General features: G+C 40.3%; 1 protein-coding gene across 1 annotated transcript in view; it reads left to right on the forward strand.

The window, feature by feature from the left end:
* ARID1B (AT-rich interaction domain 1B) overlaps positions 1-27,628 on the forward strand; it is a 426,117-nt gene that overhangs the window by 98,524 nt on the left and 299,965 nt on the right. The window contains exon 3 of the mRNA XM_040627997.1: positions 24,093-24,242. Within this exon, the coding sequence (XP_040483931.1) occupies positions 24,093-24,242 (150 nt within the window). The remainder of the gene's footprint in view (positions 1-24,092; positions 24,243-27,628) is intronic.

Raw genomic sequence — 27,628 nt, forward strand, 5'->3', positions numbered from 1 at the left:
GGAAGTCATGCTTGGTGATCCTCCTTCACTGCCCACATCCTGCTGATGAGTAATTCCTGCAGATTAGGTCAGACCTCTTCTGTCGTGTCTTCGCCCCCACCCCCGTCATAGCCTTCACTGTAGGTTGAGTTCTTTGCCATCATCGCTGGTGTGGACAATTGCTGTAGCTTCTCATCCGGTGACTTCGCCAGTTGTCTCTCTCCTGCTTCTAGAGCATTAGTATTCTGGGGTCCACGGACCCTGGTTTGTTCATAGATGGACTGACTGCAGGAAGCCGTGGACCATTTAGGACTAAATATTAAATTTTTATTAATGTGTGTAAGTGCATTTTTCTGGTCATTATATTTGCAAGGACCTATGAATCCCAAGTGGTTAAGAACCAGTTTTTGTTTTGTTATTCCTTCACATGGAGTCTTCACAGTAATCTTGCTAAAATGAAATGTAAATCTGATATATTACTCCCCTGCTTACATTTCTTTAGTGAATTCCTGTTAAAAATAAAATCCACACTTGTCAGCCTGATGGCGTGACGCTTCTGAGCTGATGCCTGTCTTCCTTTCCAGCCCTGTCTCCTGCCAGCCCTTTCTCCTATGTCTATGCATCAGTTGACTGAAACACTTGCAGTTGGAGAATATTCCATGTATTGTTTCCCTCCATTCTTCGTTATACTTTTTCCTCTGTCTGAAATGACCTGTTCCTCCTTCCCCTTTTCTGTTTGCTTCAGATGTCACTTTCTCTGTGAAATCTCCCTTGTCCACTAACTTCCATCTACATTTAGTCAAGTTCCACTTCAGTGAATACTTCTCTCTCTATGTTAAAAGTACTGGTTGGTATTAGAGCTGTCTGCTCCTGAACTTATGATCTTCACATAATACGTTAGAATTGCCTGCCCCTGAAATCTCATTACAAGTGACCTGTGGGCCTTCTCACATAACCGTATTTATTCTTGACTTTTGATTAGTTGCCTAAAATCTTTTGAAGAGCTTGGTTCTTTTCTTGCTCTTGTCCTATAGTCTTGATCAAGCAACTGCCCTTCATCATTTTTTAAAAAGGTTTTATTTATTTATTTATTTATTTATTTATTAGAGAGAGAGAGAGAGAGAGAGCACAAGGGGTAGGTGGGGCAGAGGGAGAGGGACAAGCAGGCTTCCTGCCGAGTGCGAAGCCTGACATGGGGCTCAGTTCCAGGACCCTGAGATCACGACCTGAGCCAAAGTCAGAGCTTAACAGGCTGAGCGACCCCGGCGCCCCTGCCCTTCATCGTCTATCATGACAGTCGTGTACCACGTCCTGCCTTCTGTTTTTGCTGTGCAGCGCTACTCATTTGGAAGCTCTCTTGTGGTTTCTCTACGTATCTTTCCTACCATTTCAGAAACTGCTTATATCAGCCAGAATTCTTAGTTGTAAGCAATGAAAACCACGTCTGGCCTTTCCAAACGGAAAAGGCAGTACAGACAGGCTATTGGGAAGCCCATAGAATTGCCAGGAAGCCTGAAGCACTGGGCCAGCAGGAAGGCTAGGCACAAGGGAGACTACATTGTGAGATTGATGCTACAACTAGGACACAGGACAGAAGGCATCCACTGTCACTTAGCATGCATGGCCATGGCTTGTCCCTCATCACCCTACTGCTATCCTGGTAACGTGCACTTGTGACACACACTTGATGTTGAGTGTTGCTGTGTATACTGCCAGCAAAAACTCCTCCTGTCCTTGTTTCTTTGTGTTACCAGCTAATGAATTAAAGATCAGGGCATATGTCTCTCATTGGCTGTTCCTGGGTCACGTGCCAGTACCCAGTTGCCAGGGAGTTTGGGAATCAAGTGTCTGGTATTTTCGGCCTCTCAGGAGGTAGAGTACAGCCTACAATTCTGACACCAGTTGCAATGTGGTATTTTCCCCCCTCACCACCAAGTAATTCTTGGATACCAGTAGGTATCTTGCAATTTAACTCAATTCTGATACTACCTACCTGGAGAAAGCATCAGATGCCACAGGTTAAGGGCTCAGTCCCGCAAGTCAGGTTTCCCAGCCCCACTTCAGATAACAGTGCTAGAGATCCGGAAGTTCCAGTGCCTCCCTCCTTGGGCTTCATTAATTTGGTAGAGTGGCTGATGGAGCTCAGAGAAACATTTTTACACTGTATTACTGGCTTCTTCTAAAACAGTATAACTCAGGAACAGCCAGATTGAAGAGATGCCTAAGGTAAGGTATGCGGGAAGGGTCCTGGGGTGCCGTGCCCTCTGAGTGCAGCAGTCTTCCCGAATGTCCACATGTTCACCAACCTGGAAGCTCCCTGAACCTGTCCTCTTGGGTTTTTCTGGAAGCTTCATTACATAGGTATGACTGATTAACTACATGGCCACTGGTGATTGATTTCATCTTCTAGTCCCTCTCCCCTCCCCGGAACTCAGAGTGTGGGACTGAAAGTTCCAGCCCTCTCATCACATGGTGGTTCTCCTGGCAACCAGTCCCCATCCTTCTATGAGTTTTGAATGGCACCTCAGTAACATAACAAAAGGCACCTTTGTGGTTCTCATCACCTAGGAAATTCCAAGAGTTTTAGGATCTCCGTGCTAGAAATGGGAATAAAGACCAAATATGTATTTGTTACTGTAAATCACCATATCACAAACTCCTGTCAGACTCGTAAGGTGAGGAATTAATCTAAACACCAGAAGAGCGCTCATGCCTGGGCAGCCAAAGGGACGCACAGGTGTTCACCGCACTGCTGCTTTACCGCTGGATTGGCTATGCTTTCGGAGGTTTTTCTCCACGAGACAAGTGTTACTGCCCTGCGATTGTTTACACAGTGGGTGACCCTTTAGCAAGTCTTCACGTCAGCATCTCTTTCAGCACGATGGAGGGAGTATTGTAATGGCATTTTTTAAGGATGGAATTAAGGAAACTGGTGGGCAAAGAAAGAACGCAGTCTAACAAAGGACACGGAATTGTTAAGGGCAGACCTGGAGCTTGACCCTTGCTTCTGACTCCAGAGCCCGTGCAGGCGGCTTCCATTACAGTAGCCCGCCGGCCCTCGTGCCCGGGTACCCGCCATGGGGGGCTCAGAGAGGCTTGTTCACCAGATACACACGCACACACAGCCTCTCCCAAGGACGGAGATGTGCACTAGCAGATGGGGTTCTGTGAGGCCGGATTTGGCATTTCGTATTCTTGTTCTGTCTACTTGTGTTGTTTAATGCTGTAACATCTCTCTGGTTGACTGAAGCCATATGTCATCAAATGGAACCTGTGCTTTGGCACTGGCCTGACAACCCCTCAGCTGCGTAACACAGCAATAAAAATTACGGAAACTGTATCTGTTCATTAGGCCACTGGCATTCACAGCGCTCTGCGGCTGTGCCCCACAACTCTGCACTCTGGCCGTGGGAGCGCACTCGATTAAGCCTGTGTACTTTCTCCCTTTGTGAATTGTACATTTGTTACACAGTTTGCGGATTGCGAGTAGAGCCACATGGATGAGCACTTTCAAAGATTATAACAATAGGAAACGTGTTTAGGGAATGAACTGCCTCAAAACAAGTAGTATAAGAGGTGTTCTACTGGATTTTTTTTTCACATCACGTTAAACTTTTGCAGATTCTTAAGAATTTTAAGAGTGTTAAGTAGTTTTTCTGTTATAGGGACAGAGGGTTTATATCTTACTGTTTCTCTAAAATATTACATCAGTTCTTGCTGTGCAGTAAGATATAAACATGAAGCAGGCGGGCGTGTCCCTGCAGGGCAGGGGCGTGCGTGTGAAGCTTGGTGTTCCCGTGTTTCAGACTAGTGAGCTCTCACATCTTAGAGGAGAACTGAGCCTCAAGTCCTCCATGATAGGAGGAAGAGAAAAGCAAAAACAGCAACAACAAAAATCCCAAACCCTCTCTACAGCAGCAAATGGCACACTGCCATCAGAGGAGAGGACCCCTTCCACCTTCGAAGATTTTATTTTTATTTTTATTTATTTATTTTTTTTAAAGTAAGCTCCATGCCCAACATGGGGCTTGAACTCAGGACCCTGAGATCAAGAGTTGCACATTCTCCTGATAAAGTCAGCCAGGAGCCTCACGTTAGAAGATTTTAGAAGTTCCTTCCACTGTGGGGGTCATGGGCTGCTGAAAGTCAGGATGCCCCCAGTGGTGCATTTGAGGTGGGAGGTGGTGGCCAGGCACAGGTTAATCCCCTGGAGAGGACAGGCTGGGAGTTAGGAGAGACAGAAAGAGGTGTGTTTTTGGGGGGAGACAGACATCAAGGTGAAGAGTGACCCTATCATAAGTAGTGAGAGTCCGAAGGAAAGAGGAGAAAGAGAAAACTAGGGAGAATGTGGTATGATTGTGGGAGAGACCAGAGGCTTACTCCGCAGTGTTTTGTAACGTAGTTGGTAAGTTGATGTAGTGTTTAAAGTTTCAAACATAATGGTTTATATAGATTAAGAAATGTGTGCAATTATTTAAAGTGTAAGGAAATGTAAGTATCTTTTTGAAAAATGTGTATTTGCATAAGAAAGCATTGATGGCTCTTGGTGGATGGTAGTTAATAAACTTTTATTGTATTTTATTATTATTTTTTTAAAGATTTAAAAAAATATTTCATTTATTTATTTGACAGAGAGAGAGACAGCCAGCGAGAGAGGGAACACAGCGGGGGTGGGAGAGGAGGAAGCACTCTCCCAGCAGAACAGGGAGCCTGATGCGGGGCTCGATCCCAGGACCCTGGGATCACGCCCTGGGCCGAAGGCAGACGCTTAACAACTGAGCCACCCAGGCGCCCCGAAAGATTTTATTTATTTATTTGACAGAGAGACAGTGAGAGAGGAAACACAAGCAAGGGGAGAGACGGAGGCAGAGGGAGAAGCAGGCCACCTGCTGAGCGTGGAGCCTGATGCCCTACTCGATTCTAGGACCCGGGATCATAACCTGAGCCGAAGGCATACGCTTAACCAACTGAGTCACCCAGGCGCCCTTAAGCTTTTATTATTTTGGAAAATACTTGCTAATTTTGTGTAGCAAACACATTTTAAGCTGACAACAGTTTGTGTGTCATTTTCTCATATTTCTAATGTAGAGAAAGAGGCTAAAGAGAGCGGTTTGGAAGCATGGACTGGTCTTGTGGCTTGATGGGGGTGAGAAGGAATTTAAAATGCAGTCGCTTGTTGTCTGTGCAGCCACGGTGTCACGCTGGGTTGCCGTGGGCCTGCACAACTTCCCAGGGTTCCACCAGGTGACTGGTGACTTGGCCCGAGTTGGTGGCCTCCTACCCCACCCCAGCTGTGAGGTCTGGAACAGCCTATCTCTGGGCTTCACTTCTACCCTCAGCCGGCCGATTTCTGGTACCTAGCACCAGGGCAGCCCTCCCCTTGCTTATCTGGATCCAGATTTGTTATTTGAAATTTTGGGTATACCGGATTTAAAATTCTGACATGTTGTACTAGAAGAAATTTGAAGAGATTAGATCACTTCTAGTAGATTCATTTTTTAAATAAGCCAACATGTCTGCATACATATGCACTCACACATACACGTGTGTGTGTGTGTGTGTGTATAAATATATAAACTAACACCTGTGACATGTTCAGCTTCTTAATGTCTGTGCATATGCATATCGTCTTCAGTTCTATATCGCTCATTTTCAGGGAGTCTGAGGTCTGACTGCGTGGGTTCCTGGACCTCAGTACCTGACCACTTCATCACCACTATTGGAATTTAGTCTCAACGGTACACGTTGGGGTCTGGTCAGTGTTTGTTCATGTTGATTAAAGAGGAACAATTAGAGCAATAATTCTAAACTGTAGGTATTCCTTAAAAATTACCGCATAGTTTTGGAATGCAATACTTGATTTCAGAGGGCAGAAAACTTACCTCCCTCCACTGGCGTATTGGGGTTAATATGAAAAAGATGTGCTTCTAGTGGTAATGTAAAGAGGCATCCCGAAGGTGTGTGTGGTAAGGGGAAAGCCCTAATGGGCTTAAAGGTTTTCCATGGACAATCCACAGTCGACGTTTGAGAATTAATAATAACTCATTAACTTGGGTGATAACTCATATGTTTGTGTTTTAAAATGAAATGTACTAGTTTATTCCAGAGTCAGTATTCATACAGCCAGTATGTTTTTTAAGCATCTGCTGTATGCATTGCATGGTCTTGGGAATTAATCAAAATTCTTCCCTATCATTACCTCATACTGTACTGAGCTATTTATTCCTCGTGTCCTTAATGTGTTCCTGTCTTCCCCAGCTGGGTTTCTGTTACTCAACAGAGATTCCTCTTTTTCTTTTCTTTGCCAGTTGAAAGTGGAGTCTTCCCTTCAGGCCTAGGTCCAGTACTTCTGGTCTGAATAGCATTTCCTAATGCTCTAGCACTTATTTCCCCAACTTTTCCAGTGGGATTTACCTGCTCCCTCCTCTGCCCTCCTTCTCTGTTCCAGCTCATATTCCTCCTGTTTATTCTGAGTTGTAAACATGTATCATCTCTCTTCTGCTTGTAAGCTGCTTATGTGCAGGGATTTTTGTCTTCTTCCTATTCGGATCTTCTACGGGGCCTAGGACAGTTCTGTTGAGACTTTATTGCTCATGAAATGTTGGATCAATACATGTGATATAATGGAAAACAGAGAGAAGTTTGAAATCCATTTGGGAAAACAAAGCATAGATACAGATACTGTCTGTAAAGGAGCCTTGCCGTTACCTTCGTCCTTCAATATTGTGGTCTGGTTGGATCAGGAGACCAGAAATCCAGCATTGATTCTGCCGCCAATTGGCCACATATTCTTAGATATTTTAAGGTTCTGCTCTGTTAAAGGAGATGAATTCTACCCATTTCAATAGGATTGTCACGGACCCTAGTTTTCAAAGTTTAAAAGTGCTATGTAAATAAGTATTGGTATTGTCATAGCTCTTATTTTTAGGGGTAGCTCATATCAATGAAAGCATTTTACAGTGAGATCTGTCTTGTAGCTACCATAGTAAATCATTTTGGAGGAAAGAGTCAGAGCTGATTAGCCTTACACTCATCACTCATTTGTGGTATGGGGGCTCTCATATTGAGGCCCCAGGGTAGAGAACAAAGTCCGGTTATAATAAAAGAATATAAGGGGAACCTGAGGAGAGGAGCGAGTTCACTAGCTTCATTTCTGTATCTTATAAGGGTGCAAACTCAATTAATGGAACTGCCTTTAGTTTTTTCTGTCCCCTTGCGTTGGTTGGTCAGGGAATGTGTGACGGGAGCCTTCGGGCTCTGCGTTCTTGCAGCAGCTTACCCAGTGGTGCTCTGCCTGCTTCGTTCTTCCTCATAAGCCCTCAGTTTCTCTCCATTGTATGTTCACTCTCTCATTGTATGTTTAGTAGCATTATTGCAAATTTCAGGTGGTAGTTGTTATAATTTTTTTCCCAAGTATTTCTCCCAGAGAGATGATTAGCCTGAATATTAATATAAATGTGGCAAGGAACTCACAGCTAGGGAACCTCAGGATTCCCACAGTTAGGGTCCTTCGTACTCCCCCTCGTCCCTGGACAAATAGACGACCTTCTTCCTAGGATGCTTTACTTCTTTCGTGACCTATGTAGAAAGTCAAGAGAAGTCCTAGCCCCTCCTCCTTCATTCTATTTTATTTTAAATATTTTATTTATTTGAGAGAGAGAGAGTGGTGGGAAGAGCAGAGGGAGAGGTTGGTAAGCAGACTTCACACTGAGCACAGAGCCCGACGAGGGGCTCGATCCCACGACCCCAAGATCATGACCTAAGCTGAAATCGAGAGTCAGACACTTAACCGACTGAACCCCCCAGGTACCCCTCTATTTTATTTCAGAATTTACTCCCATCTCATTTTCCTTGCTCTCTCTCCTTTGGAGGTCCGTTCATTCCATACTTTCAAATTCATTTCTTTTCCTCACCCGTAAGTTTGAGGCACACCGTCTCTGACACTTGCTACTTGCCTCCATAGCATGACCTCATTCTCCTGATTCTCCACGCAGAACCAGTCCCTGTCTGACTCCAGCTTTGTCTCTGTTCTTCAGTCTTTCTTGCTTTGACTCCTGATTGCTTCCAGGAGTCGCTGTGTCCATAGGTCACCGCCCTGCTTTGGGGGGGTTTGCCTCTGTCCGTTTTGCCAGTTGTCTTCCTAGTGTGCTGCTCTCACTGTTTAGCCCGTGCAGACCAGCAGTGGCATTGTATGTCAACAGCAGCTGCAGGTCAGGGGAGAGGAAATGCAGGGACCAGTATTTGTGGACACCTTTACAGTATCACTTGGAACAGTTTTCCCGGAGATTTTTGCAAATGTCATCCTCAAATGCCATGTTTTGTAAACTGCTCATTGTGATCCATTTGTGGGAACATGAAAGCAATATATTAGGCTTCAGCTAGACATTTTTTTAAAAGGGAAAGAATTTGAATATAAACAGTAGAAAATATGAATGTGTCACACGTAGTAAGGGTATCATATGTATTCATCGTTGTGATATAAAATATATTTCCTCATTTGAGTTGGCGTTGAAAGCCCTGGCTCTGATCAACCTTCAGTATTTTCAAGCTTCTTTGGTTTCCCAACCCCTTTTCCTGGAATGGAGATTTAAGAAATTATTTATTTGTTTGATTGTTTGTAGTTGAGATAAAAGTAGAGTTAGAATATGGTCTATTTGTGGGACAACCTGATGGAAAATCCAAACCACAGTGAAGTGGTTTACCAGTTGCACAGCAAGTGTCCTACGTTCTGTAGGGCATGGCCCTATGTAGTGCTAAGCAGAGCCTCAGAAGGAGCCTGCAGCGAGGGTAGCCACGGAGATGGGGAGTACCATCTGGGGGCCATTAGAACCTGTAAAGATGGAGCGCCCAAACCCCAGCAGTTGATGTGTCCTGGAATTACGAGGTGATCACAGTTGGCTAAGGGGATGGCAGGGATTTCTGGGTTGATGAGGCTATCACAAGTATGGGGAGTGGCGTCCACCGGAAGGAGGTTCTGAGTTTCAGGAACCACCAAATGACCAGGTGGTAGTGCTGCTAATTGTTTTCTCCGGCAGTAAGAAATAGCTGTATTATTTAAGTGATTGTGAGTGATTATTAAATGTAGCATCTTTGCTTAGAAAATATGACCAATCTCCACCAGTTCTATACACCTTGTCTTGAATCAGAGAGAGCCTCTTTTTTTTTTTTTTTTTTTTTTTTTTAAGATTTTATTCATCTGTTAGAGTGAGCGCTCAAGTGCACACAAGCTGGAGTGAGGGGCAGGGGGAGAGGGAAAAGCAGACTCCCCACTGAGCAGGGAGCCTGACCTGGGCAGACCTGGGGCATGACCCCAGGACCCCGGGATCATGATCTGAGCCAAAGGCAGGCAGACACTTAACCAGCTGAGCCATCCAGGTGCCCCACACAGTGCATCTTTTAAATTTAAAGATTTGTTAAAGTGAAAATTGTTGTGGGATACTGTTTAAAACCTAGCATTTTCCTCTTAATGGTAATGGAAGAAATATTTTGCTTAATTAAAATAAAGTAGAATTGGAGTATGGTTTAATTTCAGGAGTAATAAGAAATTTTTTAGCCCAGTTATCCTTATTTGTCATTGGATTGGTGGGCTGTATCTTAGGATAATTATTTTATGCCCCTTAATGTTTTAATAAAACAGTTAAATGGCTTCTGTATTCCCCAAAGTCTACTGATTTTACCTGCAAAGGTGCTTAGAGTGGACAATCTGAGATTGCATCTGTGTTGAAGTATAGTTTTGAGGGGGATAATTATTTTATGATTATTTATTGATTTTCAGAATAAATAGGTCAGACTGTCTAATTTTAATGATTTGTTAATATAAATAGAGGAGACAGTATAAAGAAGTGAAACATTTAATTTGTTGAAAATTCTGTATTGAGTAAAAATCCTCCTCCACCCACCCCCAGGTATCTTTCTATTAATGATTGTAAAATGTCAGCATCCCTTATTTTTTTCCTGACCAATCTTGGGAACATATTTGGCACTTGTTCATCTGGTGAAATAAGAAAAAAATTGCAAATCTTCTTTCTCAAAAGAAATTATTATATTATATTCTCCTTTTATATACACAGTTGCTTTGAAATCTATTTCTATTTTAAAGGCTTTGATATTGCATCCAAAGCATCATTTGCTCATATCCCTTGACGTCAGAATGGGACTTCTCTTTAAACTATTACCCAGTATCACAAGTTTGTCGTGGAACTTGTGTCTATGTGCTAAATGACTCAAGGTGAAGAGCCCCTGGCCCCCTCCCCACTTTGTCTTGAGTGCATTGGTGTCTGTGTTGGTAGAAATTTTATATCCTAATACCTTCTAAATTAATCTAAGTTACCCAGATATTTTAAACTTCAGTTTTTCAAACTTAAAATTGTATGCATAATGAATCATCGAGCCTTACATCGAAAACCGGGGATGTACTGTATGGTGACTAACATAATATAATAAAAAATCATTATTAAAAAAAAAATAATAAAATTGTATGCAGTTCCTGTTTGTGGCCGCTGTCCTTTTACTTACCTGTCTCTTAGCCTCCTCCCGTGCTTGCTTTCCTTATGTCCTGGTACTCTTGTCTGTTCACACAACTGTCTTCGAGAACAGAACAAGATCTCCAAAGTGTCCTTTGCTCTTCCGTTCCAGCTTGAGTCTCCATTTACAGCTTGCCCTCCATGTTTCTCTCGCATGTTACTCACCTATCCCCTGTTCAGTGACTGGGGGTCACAGGAGAGTGACATGAGCATGGGGGGGGGGTGCGTGGAGAGGTAGGGGAGGCGAGAGCAGAGTTGTGTTCTGTTTGTTAATCTAGTTGGGTGAAATGCTGCTGGTTTTCTAACCCTTGACCTAGCTTCATTGACCTAGCCTCGTTGACCTTGACCTAGGAGAGGGTTGAACCCGTGATCTCTGCAATCTCTATCAGTTCTAATAGTGCATGATAAAGTAATTCACAATAAAATATAATTAGGCTTAGCCTTCTGAGAATGGTGGGATGGATATATATTTTTAGTTTAAAAGAAAAGTTTATTGATCTAAGTTTGTGTGTACTGTGTGTGGGATATGTTTTTGAGCATCTTCATTCACCTCCCTTCCCTCCCCTGCCCCCAACTCAGACAGTGATCCAGGGAATAACATGCAGGAAGTCAGTTTTTCAGCCGCTGACATATTTCCTTTAGTCTCACCTTTGTCTATGAGACACTGAGAGATGGTGGGTTAGTAGTAGAAACATCTAATGCAAAAAGACTCCTTTATAAACTTACTCCTCATTTTTTGTTACGGGCTCATTCTGAAAGTTGGGGAAAAATAAAATGATGGGCTATTTCTGCTCATCTGAAGCCTGTTCTGTCCCTGGGAAGCACAGGACAAAGCCTCCAGCCTCACTACCCTCTGAGTCCGTGTCCGTGCCTTCAGTCAGGGAGGATGCCAATAATGGTCCCCACACTAGTTCTTCCCTTGGGACTGTCTATTCTTAGATTCTGCAGCCTACTGAATTCTCAAAGTCTCAAAGGAAGACTTTAATAGCCAGGTTTGGGTCTTGGCCATGGTATGTGGAGAAGGCTGACCCTTTTGCATTACCAATGCGATTATTTTTCTCCATTCATACATTTTTCAACATTTGCGTCATTTAAAGTTCGGGGTAGATAGATTAATGAGTACACGTTTCTCCCTTAAAAAAAAAAAAATCTCATGGAACAGTTAGACTGCACATTTTTAAAGGATCATGTTTTAATACAAGTATAATTTTAAAAATTCTTTCTTTCTTTTCTTTTTCTGGGGGGGGGGCAGGAGAGAAAAAAGATATAGAAAGGATGTAGAAGCAACTAGCACCCTCACCCTAAAAGGGTGAGCTTTAGATTGTTGGTAACAGTGCAGTCACATGGCACCCCCCCCCATCTTTCATTTAAAAAAAAAAAAAAAAAAGAACAACTTCAAAGCTGTATTTAAAAAAAAAAAAAAAAAACCTCTCACACATTCGAAGAAATCATTTATATGCATGGTATGAAATCCCCAAGCTAGAAAGGGTCTGCAATGAGCAGTCTTCCTTCTCCTATCCCTCTACCATGGAGTTTTCCTCCATAGAAGATGCCAGTTACTTGTTTCTCCATTGACTGTTTTAAAATTCTAGTCTTACTCTGGTAAATCCCTGTTTTCTCTGTTTCCCCCACTCCGTAGTTATCTCAAATAGAACAGTCTTTTCCATCTAGCATTCACTGCACATGCTCCAGTCATGCGGTCGCAGAGTTGACATTGCAGCCTCAGCAAAGGTTATCTCTTTAAAATTCTCTGAAATTCCCCTTTGGCACATCCATTTTGGCAGCTGGGTTTATATAGGAAAGTGGTTAAGCTCTTGGCTCCTCTTTTTGTGCTTCATAAAAATAGAAATCTCTGGCCAGAAGGGCAGCTGGGCAGGCAGCTCCTTCTTTAGTTCCCATCAGTTGTCCTTGCTGAGTGTTTGCCATTTTACCTGCAGTAAATGGTGTCCTCACATGTACAGGTGGCCCAAGTGGGTGGGTTTTAAAAACATGTACATTCGTAGCCTGACACTTATTTTAAAGTCTTACTTACTGCTGTTCTAACATGTGTGTGGGGTGCCCTTGTACTGTTTTGACTTTTGATTTTGTAATCTTGTATTGTCTTTTAAGATTTTATTTATTTGAGAGAAAGAGAGAGTGTGCGCATGTGTGTAGGGGGAGTGGCAGAGGGAGAGAATCTCAAGCAGCCTCCCCACTGAGCTTGGACCCCCCCCCCCCAATGGGGCTCCATCTCTCATGACCGTGAGATCATGACCTGAGCCGAAATCAAGAGTCTGCTGCTTTACCAACTGAGTCACCCAGGGGCCCTTTGTATTTTTTTTTTCTTTTAAATTGAAACAACTCAAAGATGATATTCGCTGATCCCGAACTACCTGTTGCAGTTGGGCAATAATATGACAGGAGAGGTGGAAACTCCAAATCACTTTCCAGTGAGATGACTTCATCACTAAGTGAATGACATAGAGTGCCTGTTTTCTTGGGGCCGTGTTCTCTTGGATAGTGACAGCTGAACCCCTGCGAGGCAGCACAAGCCTTTTTCTTGTTTCCTTTTTCTTTTCAAGTAGCTTTTTCTAGGAAAATGCTGCTTCTGTGAGCAGAATTGACCTGTTTATTACTATAGATTGCCTTCAGAGCCCTTCACTGCTCTCTGTATACACTGTGACCGCCACAGAAGTAGACGCTTGTGCACGTCATGTCCGTGGATTTCCATAGTTACGATGCTCTGATTTAAAACTGACTGCATATGTTTTGTATGGAAAGTACTTATTTTTGATTTTGTTTTAAATGTAAATGCTGGTAATCTAGATGTCAAAGCTTCCCTGTTAGAGATGAGCATGGTCCTTTTACTGTTAATTTTTGTCCTTGCTTACATTATTACATAAATAGGGCACGTAGGCTCCTAGATGTATTTTTCTCCCCTGTGATAGTTTATGAAAGATTTTAGACCACTTGTTTTTTATGTTGCTTCTGTTTTCTTCAAGAATAAGCATTGTGAATTAAAAGTCTTTTGCTCTTACACATGCCCTTCCCTTCCGTCCCCCAGTACCAAATTTATATACATTGGGAATATGCTATCTTTTTTAGCCAAATTTATTGGAATGAGATTTATCTTCTTGTGCATTGCACACAGACTTTCTCTCCGAAGCTTCAAATTTTTTCCTGTTACGCTTCTGTTTTATCAAAAAGCGTACTGTAGCCTTTATAGATCCGTGATATCGAATGCCCTCGATGGATCCTTGGGAAGAAAGTGTTTTAAAGTGCATAATTAGGGCACTTGAGCATAAAACTACAATTATACACTTGTGTGTTAATTTTGTGTACAGTAAGACTTTAGTTCAACACTGGTTGTAAATGAGACAGGAAGCATTTTACTGCCAGTGAATGCCTGCATTTTATGAATACTTAAACAAAATCTCCTCTAATTGGCTGACCTGGGAGGAAAGGTGAAAACAGCTGTAGTTAGGAGGTAGAGGAGAGAATACAAAATGTGTACTAGAGGCTGCTTTAAAAAGTATCTAGAAAAGTAATCTTACTCTTGCGTGCAGCCATACTTGCTGTGCCTTTGGAAGCATTCATGCTATTTTAGCTGCTTCTCCACAGTGAAGACTGGCAGAGCACAAGCATTCTGATAAGCCAGTGAAATTAATCAGGGGGCAGAGTGGGATAGATAGTACGTACATTTGTTACTCATATTCTGTGTGCTAGCATTAGGGGGCACTCCTTGAAGCTTGGAGTTAATTTTATGAAAATTAAAGGATGTACCACTTTATGAAATGGATAATAATGTTCCAGAACTGGTTACCCTCAAGAGGTAGCATGGACTAGAAATACAAATTAATTTAAGAAGGGTATAAATAAATTCATGGATAGTAGAATGATAATGATTATAAAGAGGAAATAAAGGCTGTTCAGGACATATCCCTGACTTTTGGAAATTGAGGTCATGAGAGGCTACCATTTAGTTCCCACAGCCATATAGAATATTCACTCTGCAGAACGTTGTCTGACCTAGTATTCGCTTAAGCTGTGATTTGTTAAATATAGAGCAGTTGGACTTAGAATAAGCAGTGAAATTTTGTAGGCAATTAATAATTGTACAGAAGTCCAAGAGAGATTGTATGTATATTATTTTCACTGTGTTTATGTTTATAATCTTACATTGTGTGTACGCTTGTCAAGGAAGTTTTACTAAACAAATGTGTTGTGAGGAAAAACTTATATACCGGTAACAAATGAGAACTTTTTATCTTTGTTTCACGAATCACAAGGAAATTTATTCTCTTAAGTATAGAGAACAAACTGATGGTTACCAAAAGGGAGGTGGGTGGGGGGATGGAGGAAATAGGTGAAGGGGATGAAGAGGACATTTGTCCTGATGAGCACTGAGCAATGTATGGAACCATTGACTCACTATTCTGTACACCTGGAACTAATAGTGTGTTAACTACACTGGAATTAAAATACAAGAAAAAGGAAAATGTGGAAAACACAAAAAGCATAAATGGAAAGTGAAAAATCCACAATATTCTATTCATCCAAAGAAATCTGTTAATATTTGTTACAAGTGTCAGGTAACTATTGACAAATAGTGGTACAAATCAATCAACTTAAAAGTCTCAGTCGTTTACACGTATTTATTTTTCTATCTATGGGTCTTTGAGTTGGTTGGACTGATTTTGGGTGGACTCCTTTGGGTTTGGCTCCATGCAAGACATCTGGTTTGGGTCCCCTGCGTATGATTTATTTTGGGGCCCCTAGATGAGACGGAAGAGCTGCAGGGTGCTATCATCTTCCACTGAGATGATATATAAGCTGGGGTGGGGAATAGTGGGTGGGGCTGTAGATGAAACCACATTGGCCTTAAGTTGATAATTACTTAAACTGTGGGTTTTAATACTATTCTGTCTACTCTTGTATGTGTTTAAAATTTTACATAATAGTTAAGTTTGTAAAAAAAAAAAAAAAAACCCTTATTTTTTTATAAGAATTTTTAAAACTTCCGAGCTGAAGGAGAGGGTTAACTCAGCCGAGATTATGTTGGTTAGTTTTCAGGCCATAAAACAGCAGTGTTTGTGGCCCGGAAGTTATCTGTTAGGAATAAGGACATAGACCAAACGGAAGTGCGCTCCATAGCAACGTGAACTGTGTAACTGGCTTGTTTGTGCGGTTGGTCATCAGGCCTGGTCTGCTGTTTAAGACACTGCTTGACCCTTGAATGCCTTGCCAACTCCTTCAACTCTGGGTCATCTTTTTTCTCTTACTCAAGGGAAGCTGGACAGATTTGAAGGAACTTAGCTTGAGTGTACAATGCATACAATAAGCACTCAATATACATTTGCTGATGGTTTCTTGTTTTTCAAGCATGAAGGAGTAATTTCAGGAATTTGTGGAGGTTTGTTGTTTTGGTTTTTTTCCTTAGACAAGCCTAAGGACAGGATTTATTTTTCTTTTTAAAATAAGAAAGTGTGAAAAAAAAAAGGACCTAAATTGTTTAGAAGTCTCAGTTGGGAACTTAGCTTAAGGGATTGTAGATTATGGCAGTTGTAGGATCTTGACCTTGTAAACTTCATTTATTACCCTCTAGCTCATTATTTTTGACTGGACATGTTGACACAATAAAATTTCCTCGTGCAATTGGTTCAACCACACATCGGCTTAGCATCTGAATTCCTTGCTGTGGGGAATTTTCAGTCTGACTCTTACGCATGAAAAACAGTGTTTGATCTTTCTGTGAAATCGGAAGCCAGCAGAATTTGCCACAGTAATGACTAAAATGTAACTGTCGCGAACTTATGATTTTTCCTGTGCTTTTTCCCTTCCTGTTTCGTGGAATTTACCTGGAGGGGCGCAAGCCTATGATGAAAAACAAACAAATAAAGATTAAGGAGGCTTCTGCTTTAAGGCAAATTGTTATAACACACTTTTTTGATAACTCTTAAAAAGACCACAATAAATAATCCAGAATAAATTGCATTTTGTTCTAGATTCATGAAAAACACTGAGTTGGTTTAAGAAATGATAGATAACATTTTGGTGTTTATTCCTTTGGGCTGTTAATTCTTTATTCAGATAACCACACACACACAGATTTTCATATTAAAAAATTTTTACTACATATATTGTTTTGTAACCTTCTACCCCTTAAGGTACACCTTAGTAATTGTTCTTGCTATTAAATACATATTATCTACAATGAGATTCATTAATAAGCTGATATTGAATATCTCCCCCTCTGACCCCCTGCCACAACCAGTCTCTGTTGATGGACATTTAGGCAGTTTCCATATTTTTCAGTAGGGATGCTTTCCCAGGGGTCCAGTGAATTCCTTGCTATACATATCTCTGCATACTTGTTTCACATTTTTTCTTAAGATATAATCTTAAAAGTAGAATTCTGGGTTGCAGAGATACTGTTTCTGTACATATTTTGACTCTCCTCGTATATTTGAATTTACATACTCACTGTGATTATTTCAATATACCCAATTGCTGTGTACTATTTTGGATTACGTAAAGTAGAAAATATGAAAACTCCCTGTTAAGCACCTGGGAACAGTCATTATCAAGTAGGGAATTTGCACGTAGTCATAAATAAGACAGTGATATGTTATAAAGCATGTGAAGTTAAAAGTTTACCTACTTTAGTTATTAAGTGTATATACGTATTCTACTAGTAGCTTTTAAAGGTATAACTTCCATACAATAAAATGCTCAGATCTTAATTAAGTGTACCATTGGATGAGTTTTGACATATATGTACATCCATGAAACTACCACCCCAATTAAGATACAGAATATTTTCATCACTCCCAGAAAGAAGCTTCATGTCTCTTTTTAGCCATTTGTTATATCCCACAACCCGTGTTGTGATATTTCTATTATCATAAATTAGGTTTGTGTGATTTTGAATTTCATATAAACAGAAAATACTGTGAGTTGAATGTGTATACACTTTAGTTCTGGAGGGAACTGTAATACCAAACCAAACTGTACTTCTTAGAACAAAAGGATCTGAAGCTGATATGAAAATTATATAGAGTAAGAACAATAGGTCTTTCTAAAGAACAAAGTTAGACCCTCCCTTAACTTATCCTATATACAAAAAATAAACTCAAAATGGATTACAGACTTAAACATGAGAGCTAAAGCTATAGAACGCTTAGAAGAAGGGCACCTGGCTGGCTCAGTCAGTGGAGCATGCAACTTTTGATCTCGGGGTTGTGAGTTCGAGCCCCACGTTGGGCATAGAGATTACTTAAAAAAAAAAAAAATATATATATATATATATATATATTAAGATATATATATTTAAAAAATAAAACTCTCAGAAAACATAGGGGAAACCTTCATGACATTAGTTTGGCAGTGATTTCTTAGATGTGAAACCAAATGCACAGGCAACAAAGAAAAGATAAATTGGACTACATTGAAATTAAAACTTTGTGCATTAAAGAACACTATCAAGAGAATGAAAAGCAACCAGCAGGAGAAAATATTTGTAAATCATATAACACATAAGGGATTAACATCCAGACTATACAATGCTCTCCTACAATTCAACAACAAAAAACAACCCAATTAAAAAATGGGCAAAGGACTTGAATACATTTTTCCAAATAAGATAAACAAATGGCCAATAAGCACACAAAAGATGCTCAGTATCACTGATGATTAGGGAAATGAAAATCAAATCCACAATGAGTATGATACCACTTCACACCCATTAGTATGGCTATTACAAAAAAACAAACAGAAAACAGCAAGTGTTGTCAAGGATGTGGAGAGATTGGAAGCCTTGTGCACTGCTGGTGGAAATATAAAATGGTACAGCCATTCTGAAAAACAGTATGGCGTTTCCTCAAAGAATTAAACGTAGAACCAGCAGATGATCCAGCAGTTCCCTACTGGGTGTTTATCCAAAGACTTGAACAGATGTTCGTATGTCCATTTTCACAGCAGTATTATCTACAGTAACCAAAAAGTAGAAACAAACCAAGTGTCCACGATGGATGACTAGATAAAATCACTTCCCTATATTAAAATGTCTGTGGTAAATTTAGGATGATGTGAAGTATTTCTTTTGATCTTAAATTATTTCCCTCTAAAAGGAAGGACAAAACTGGTAATGTAAATAGATTTGGATAATCCAGAGGTGACAGATCCGTAATAGAAACCAAGGTGTATTTTAGGACCATAACTTCCTAGCTCACGTCAAGGAGGATTATATCTGTTCCTAATGCTGTGGTGAGCTGTTGTGGAGATAGACCATTGGACTGGACCATTGTGGAGCTCAAAGCAGAAAGCCCTTACATTTATATGTCAGTGGTGTGTGATTCATAGTATGTGATTTATATACTTATTCCAGGAGGCTCGGTCAACAAATATTCATTGAGCTCTTACTACAGGCCAGGCCTTCTGAGTATAGTGATGAGCTAAACTGCCAAGTGCCCCCACCCCCTTTTTAAAAATTAGTTTCAGAGGTAGAATTTAGGAATTCTTCAATTGCATGTAACACCCAGTGCACATTACCTCCAGTGCCTCCTTAATGCCCATCACCCAATTATAAGGCCCCATTTTCTATAGAATTTATGTTCCAGGGGGTGTGGTGGGTATCCTCATAGATAAATTTAAGAAATCCCAGATTTGAAGGTGGTTGGGTTTCTTAAGGATTTAACAAATCCTTTCATATGCTAGTATATTATGTTTTATTTTTATGTTTATTTCTCAAACTTTTTTGATTATAGAATTTATTTCTGTGAATTCACTTGCCAGAACCGTCGTGAAATACTGGCGTAAAGTCCTTCCTTTCGGAGATTTACCAATCTGCCGGAAGCGTAGAAGACCATAATGAAGTCTTTGGCCTAATCTTGCCCCAGGTAAAGGCCTAGAAGAGATTAGGGCACCTGGCATTAGTAATCAGGGGTGGGTCTCTGGAGCAAAGTTCTAGCAGGGCCTCTTTAAATAAAGCAGCACAAGGCGTTTTGCTCTCCAGGCCCTCTCCAGTGGCCTGTCTCCTGTCTTGTGTGCGTGCTGGAGTAGTTTCCATGCCTCTGCCATTTTGCCACATCTGCTTCGTATCTTCCAGGCCGAAGCTCCACCCCATCTTTTATCCTCTCCCTTCTCCAGAGAATGTCATATATTTCCTTTCCAATGCATGCTTTTGTACTTTTACTATATATATGTATCCATGAACAATATATACTATTTTGTGTGTTAAAAATGTGTAAATGGTATTATGCTGCATTCTTTTCCTGCTTTTTAAAATTCAGCATTATATTATTCAGATTGCAACCATTTGCTGTGTAGGCTTTACTACCTTTTTTTTTTCTTTTTTAAAGAAAACTGTATAGAATTCCGTTTTATGGCTATAGCAAAGCCTGGTTTTTTCCCTTTGCGTACTGTGTTAGAGTTAGAGTGTGTCCTCTTTCTGGTTTTTGTAAATAGCATTGCATCAGATATCCTTCTTGGGACACATGTGAGTGTTTCATGGGTATATATTTACAAGGGGAATTGCTGGGTCAGAGGGTCAGTGCACCTTGGTGAGGAAATGGTTTTCTAAATCTTCTTTAGGAAGAAAATGGGAGAGAAGAAAAACCTTGATTATGTCTTCAGTTCTGAAGTATGAGCAAAGTAGTTCAGGGTAGGGTAAAATGAAAAATGGGCCCGGAATTTCAGCACGTTTAATGTGATACAGGGATGTGAAAGTTAATGCTCACTTTTTTTTATCAGAATGATTTCCTAAAATAAAATACTTAAATGAATCATTTTTTGCTCTACTTTCTCTCTCCAATAATATAGGAAAGCATTCATATTTCTTGGAAAATTGGAATAAATTTTTTGTTATTATGTGTGCTCACGCTCCACTCTAAGATCTTCTCTATTTAGAAATGAGTGAAATAAATTCCTGTTTTTCTTGTTTTTGATAACAGAAAAGCTCTGATCACAAGCATTTTCTGGAGATTTCCATTTAGTTTAGTGTAGTGATCTTTTTATTCAAACCATGATAACGGCCCAGAGCATTTGCTGGGTGATAATGACATGGAGGGTTAGCAGTTAATAGCCAAGAGTGCCGTGAGGCTGTGTGCATGAAGTTCGGTGTTTTGGCTGTTGGATGAAGCTGGACATACGTGTTTCAAAGAGTTGGTGGTACAAGTGATTTCATTTTTATGAAGGGTTACCTTCATTCATTTAATTTTTTATATAATAATCACTTGATTTAGTAATCCACTGAACAGCATCCATTCATTCAACAAACATTTAGTGACTTCCCGGAGGCATTCCAGGAATGTGGGAGCTCAGAGTCTAGTGATAAGGACAAACAGTAAACACAACATAATTAAGGGGTAGACTAAGTCCGATCATCTCCACTGTGGTAAAATAAAATTGGAAATGGCCTGAGGAAGATGACTGCGGCCAGGCTCGTGTAGTTAGGCTGGTCAGGGAAAGGGGGGGGGCATCTGAACTAGAAGTGCTTTGTGACCCCAGCTCCCCTCACTTGGTTCCTGGTACGCAGTAACTCTAGGTTAAATTTCCCTTGCATCCAACACTGTGGTAATCTTACTTACTTAGCCTGAGTGTGTTTGAGAACTAAGACATAAACAAGAAGACTCTCAGTAGCCAAATTGATTTTACAAAACTTGAGGCAGTCAAAGCTTGTGTGCTTCCCTCATGGACAAGTCCCCTGGGCCTTCCTGTTTTTTACCTCACGTCGCAGGTTTCTGAGTCCTCAGGAGGTTCTGGTGGGGACGGCGGTCAGAGTGATGCGCCACGGCTGAGTGCCTCGATGGCAGGTAAGACTGACGGCAGAGGGAGACCAGAGTTGCGCTGTGGGGTTCGTGCACACGGCTTTCGGCAGGAGGCCCTGGGGCCCTCAGTGTATTATGGCTCAACCTGTCGATTTATGTTTCATAATAATGACTGTTTGGTCATTTGTCAGAAAAACATATAATAGATCTTTGAAAGCCCTGCATCTAAGTTGATTAAAACAAAAGCAATATTGATCTTTAAAGAATTAGACTTCAGTTGTAGACAACTGAGGTATTATATTTAGAAACTGATTTTTAAAGATAAAACGTAGGAAATAATATTTTAGAGCCCGCACTACAACTTGTTTAATAAGTCTTAGCATCTGTATAGCATTCCAGGTAGGACTATTATATTGCTGGTTATAATATGAGTATGAATCAATAAAGAAAGTAACCCTGTTTTATAGACGGAGATGTGAGACGGGTGTCGTTATGTGATTGGCCACATTCAGACAAGTGAGGCACAGGGACTTGGATTTAGATCACGTAGATTTCCAACCCCGAGATTCTTCCACTGAACAGAATTTAGTGATCTCTGTTGCAGTGTGGGTCCCACGGAAGGACAGTAGAAAAGATTCAGTAGATTGGCCCTGGGACCCAGTTCTAACTGATAGCCCGATTGTACTGGGTTAGACATCACCTCATCCCCGGCTCACAGAGGATGAGGTGTCCGTTCGGTGAGTACCAGATGAATTAGGCCGTGTTTCTAAAAGGAGAGCAAATGGGTTTTAATTGTGGAAGACAGTAGTAAAATCTCCCAAGCAAAAGTTTTTTGATTTTGACGGTTTCTCCCCGGGTTTGCTGTGTTCCGCAGGCTGTTGCTGGGGCTCCTTTGAAAATTTGCTTATATCCCCACCCACCCTACCTTGCCCCCCCGGCACCCCGACTCGTCCCTAAGCTTTTCAGAGCTGGAATAGATGGTAAAAGAGTCTAATAAGTTCATGGCTGCTCTCGTGTTCGTTGCTGACTAGAATATGTCCTGTTGTTGTCTCTCAGGAAATGGAGCCCCCCTCCCCAAACGACACTTTCATATTGTGTGCAAGGGTTTCTGTAAACCAGAAAGTCAACATATTAAAGTGCAATTCATAGGGGAGTTGCCGGCTGTGTTGATTGAGCTTTACAGTCATTTTAACACTGGCAAAAGTGTTATCCTAACTGCTTCAAATCAAACTGCAAAGATGCTTGTGTGAAATATAGTATTAGATATCAAATCAACATATGGGTGCTGAACGGAAGGATATGTGTTGTGGTAGTACACGATACTCTAGCATGTGGAGTTGTATTTTATGGAAATTCTTTGGCTTGGCTTATGGCAGGGACATACATTCATTATGAGATATCAAGCTGTAAAATAAATAAAAGCAAAGAATTCAACTGTGCAGTTAAATGGTTTTCAATACCAACTTGTCTGCTCTACTAACTTAGGGTCTGTGTGATGAGGCATTTGTGAGCCATTGTGGCCAAATGTTTGTGATCATTGCTGACAGGCCTTGACAGTAATCTAAATCAGGTCACAAAGACAATGAACTGTAGCTTCTGCATTTTCCCCTTTTACTTCATCGTATGTGTTACGAATTATTGTGCTAATTGGTCTTAGAGGCAAAGTGTTTAGTATTTTCCTCCTTTTGCCATTTCTTCTTTTTCCCCATTCCGTATTTTATAGTGATTGCATTTTTAAATGTGTATCTGGAACTGATGACTGATTTCTTAACTGTGTGGGCTTATGGATAGTTCTTGGGAGTGTCAAGTGGACCGCATTGTATTCTTAACAGGGTGACTTCACTATCCTCCTCTACGGACTGCTTTTGGCCATCCTGATACCTTGTTTTTCTTTTGCTCTGCTGCTCTCTCTCCCAATTAGAGAAGAAAGAAAGATAGACTTTTCATTTGAAAAAAAATAAAAATAGCATCCATGGTGTATTTCTTGCATGAGGAAGGACTTTGAGCAAATATTTTAACGATTTTTAGGTTCATGTAAATTCGAGGTGGAGAAAGCTCACTTAGGCCATTGTTGCCTGTATCTGGTCTTTGCAGTCTAGCACACTTTGATTTACACCATTACCTGTTTTATCAACTAGGAAAATACTATTCTAATATTAGATATGAGTATCTTTCCTTTAAGAACTCATGTTGTTGGTTATATTGGGTTGTATACATAATACTGTCTTCTAAATTGCAACGTGGTTTCTTTTTAGCAAAAGCGGTAAATGGAATTGTTAATGTAACTGGTACAGTGTCTGCTCCTGTGTAGTTGGGATTTCTTGACCTTAGTGGAAACAAAACCACGCCTTATACATGTAGCCAAGTCACCAGCATCCTACAGAATATGAGCAAGTGGGCTTGGATGGTTGGAGTGCGTTTTAATTTTGAGCGTTGCAGGAGAATGGATAACATAATGCTTCCTTGACTTTCTTAGCAGAGGGTATTTTTTTGGTGACATACAGCGTTTTATTCTCTTCAGGTGTACAATATCGTGATTCACCCACTCACCAGAGCCATATGTTTGTGTCGGTATTAGGAGATTTCCCCCACTGGATTTTTTGAGGTTATCAGTATTTGATTATCTGATGAAATCTTATTTTTTCAAACAGATTATCTTTTTACCTCTGATAATATGTGAATAGAAGGCAGTGTGACGATTTATGTAATGGAGAGAAGATTAAAAATATTGAAATCAAGTGCTTAGCAAAGAGCCCACTTCATGTTGCTGAATCGAAACCGTATTTGATTCCATTGAATTTGCCCATTTTGACTTGCTCGCCTGTTTTGCTTGACTTGTTGACAGATGCCACCTCAGTATGGACAGCAAGGTGTGAGTGGTTACTGCCAGCAGGGCCAGCAGCCTTACTACAACCAGCAGCCGCAGCCTCCGCACCTCCCTCCGCAGGCGCAGTACCTGCCGTCCCAGTCCCAGCAAAGGTACCAGCCGCAGCAGGTGAGCGCCCCGGGCCCCCAGACCCCCAGGCCCCGAGCTTCCGCCAGGTCTGCCGAGGTCTGCGTTCCAAAGGCAGACTGGGCTCGGAGTCCTCTTCCTGTCCTGCTTAAAAAGTGCTGCTCTCAGTGGGAAAAAGTGTAGTTTTGAGAGAAGTGTAGAACTGAACCTAATGTAAACTGTTCGTTTGCTTATGGATGGATGTTTGAAATCGAAGAGTGGGGAGAGTATGCTCATTCAGAAAAATGGTTTTATTGATCATTTAATCTTGCCCGTTGCCGCCTACATGGCGTTTTAATCTTGAGCTTTTTTTTTTTGGTGTTTGTTTTAATGATAAGTGCTACTATATCAAAACATTGCTGCCTTTGGCAGTGTTATTCCTCTTAAACTAGTTTATAGACAGATAATCACTTCAGTTGTGATATATTAAAATACTAAAGGGAATCATGTACTTTAAGAATATTAAGCATTTTGTAGTTTAGCCTCATTAAATGCTCTTTTATGTTATTTGGCCATATATGCTTATGTGATTTGTAGAAAAATAGTACATATGCATTTGATAAAATGATTCAGTCTCATTTTGTTTTAGAGATTGTCACAGAGTGATCTTAAAAGGCGCTGTGAGCTCAGGACTCTTATTCTGAATCCAGATAAATGTTTCATGGCACTTCTAGTCATAAGCATCAGAATGTAACTTTCCATTTTATATTTTCCTTTCTCTTTTGTGGGGTGCTGTAGTGAAGGGAGGGTTATTCAGTTTTTAAAGCATGTCTTGCACATCTTATAGAGATTGTTGACGCTAAGCAAGGTATATAAATATGTGAAGCTTAATTTTAATTCAGCTTATTTTTTAAGTATTTTCTTGGGTTTGTTGGAGTCTTTCCCCATGTGACTTAAGAGTTCTAAAGAGAGTTTATAACTTTACTTTTTTTTAAAAGATTTTATTTATTTGATTTGGGGGGGAAAGAGCACAAGTGGGGAGGAAGGCGAGAGGGAGAAGCAGGCCCCCTGCTGAGCAAGGATTCCCAATGTGGGGCTCTGTCCCAGGACCCTGGGATCATGACCTGAACTAAAGGCAGACACTTATCTGACTGAGCCACCCAGGCGCCCTGAGAGTTTATGACTTTAAACAAAACATGTTAGGACAACAGCTGAGATCGAAGATCCTGTAGAATCTTGTTTTTTGCATATGTTTTTGAAATTCTGATATTATGTAAAGGGATGTATGGAGGTAGGAATGTATATTATTTCAGAGTTACTTGGTTTAGTCTTTTATTAAGATGTGGGAAAATTAAATAACCTTCCAATATCATTTCTTTTTTAAGTGAGACTGGTATCCGGGTTTATGAAAATAAAGTTACAGGCTTTTTCAAGGTCTTTCTAAACCTTATTGAACTTCTGGTTAGACAGAATGTTTTTTGTCGTGCCATCAAAATTTAAGAAGGACTGAATAGAGAGATTACATTAGTCATTTTACTTTAGTGCTAAAATGAATCTCTGATTGTAAAACCAGTTTGATTAAGGGTTCCGAGTGCTTGTCATTTCCTTCAAGACCAAGCTCAAATTTACTTCCTTTATGAAGCATTCACTGGTGACTTCTACCACATGGCAATTAGTTATTCAATATCCTTCACACTTAAATATTTAAAGCGTACTACAGATGAAATCTTACTTTAATGAATACTATTTTAATGTACGTTTAGGTCTATTTTATGCTTTGCTACTGTTATTTTATTGATTTGAATATGGTAAACCATATGGTAGGAAATACTGTCTGTGTGACCATGACTCTAACATAAATACTGTCATTTCTGTATATTCTGAGGAAGACAAAAATTCTTCAGACTATGTTGGCAAGTTTTTCTTGTTTTCATACTCCCTACCTGTAGAATGTCTAAGTGTTTTTTAAGTTGCATTACGCTCCTTATGGGACGAAGAGGTGGAAGTCAGAAACGGAGCCAAATCAGAGGGTCTTGTCTGATAGGAACAACTTCGGTTGTTAGGGAGTTCGGTGTTCCGATAGATTTGGAAAGTTTGTCTAGGAAATAAGATTTAGCATTTTAGATATGGTTAGTGCCTCCCAAAACGGTAATCCCCTCAAACTCTATCCCCAAACAAAGTAAAAATAACCAACAGAGTATTTTCAAAATCAAACTGAATTTTAATAAGAATTTGTCATTCTGAATTCACATACATTTAAAAACCAAAGAATCTCAGCCATGTTTAATGTAGTGAGCCAGTAGTTCCTAACAGACAGAGCATTCTTTTCTGCGGCCTTTCCTTTTGTTTCCAAACAGCATACATGGAGTGTTGATTTTTATATTAGGGAATCAATCAGCAAATAATACTTTGTGTCTTTTGTTAGTATGATTGATACAAAAAGTAATTTTAGGGTTCCATTAAGATACCTCACTCTGTGTCTTTAACATTTGTTAAAGTGTTATATTTTGAATAATCAATACATTCATATGTTTCAAAAATGAAAAAGCAGGAGGGAAAGGATACAAATAAAAGTCTCCCAGCACAGTCCTCCCCCCTCGTTCACCACCCATCTCACTCTTTGCCAGACAACCACTTTAGTACTTTATTATACAGCTTTCTGGAGTATCTTTATACGAAGAGGCAAGATACCATATTTTAATTTTTACTCTATTTTTAGACAAATGGTGACGTACTGTAACATACACACTGTTCTGTTCTTTGTCGTCCTCCTCCCCCACCCCCTGAAGTACAGTTTCTGTAGATCTTGCCACAGGAGGACATAAAGCAACCCTTCATTCTTTTTCATAGCTTCCTTTCATTTTATGGACATACCCTGATAATATTTAACCAGTTCTCTTTTGATGGTCGTTTAGACTATTTTTAATTATTTGCAAGTCAAACAATGCTGCCGTGATAAACTTTGCCTATGTCTCATTTCATAAATATGCAAGTGTATGTGTATGATAAGTTCCTAAAAGTGGCATCAGTGTGTCAGTGGGTAGATGCAGTTTTGGTAAATATTGCCAGATTGTTCCTTTGAGGGATTGTACCAATTTATACTCACACCATCAGTATGGGAGAGTACCTGTTTGCCTACACATGTGCTGGTAGCATGCTTTACTAAGCTTCTGGATTTTTGCCAATCTGATAATGTAATTTTAATTTGCATTTATCTTGTTTTGAGTTGTATTGAATGTCTTATATACTTAAAAGCATTTGCTTTTCCTTTTTTTTTTTGTTTGTGAATTCGTATCTTTTTATCTTGCATTTTTCTATGCAGTTGTTGCTCTTTTAAAAATTGATTTAATAAAACTCTATATATAGGGAGACTGAATCTTTGTCTGTGATATGAGTTACTAACCACCCTCCCCCATTTTGTTATTTATCTTTTGAAATTAATTATGATT

This window comes from Ursus maritimus, unplaced genomic scaffold, assembly GCF_017311325.1.
Source record: "Ursus maritimus isolate PB19 unplaced genomic scaffold, ASM1731132v1 scaffold_13, whole genome shotgun sequence".
Taxonomy (NCBI): Eukaryota; Metazoa; Chordata; class Mammalia; order Carnivora; family Ursidae; genus Ursus; species Ursus maritimus.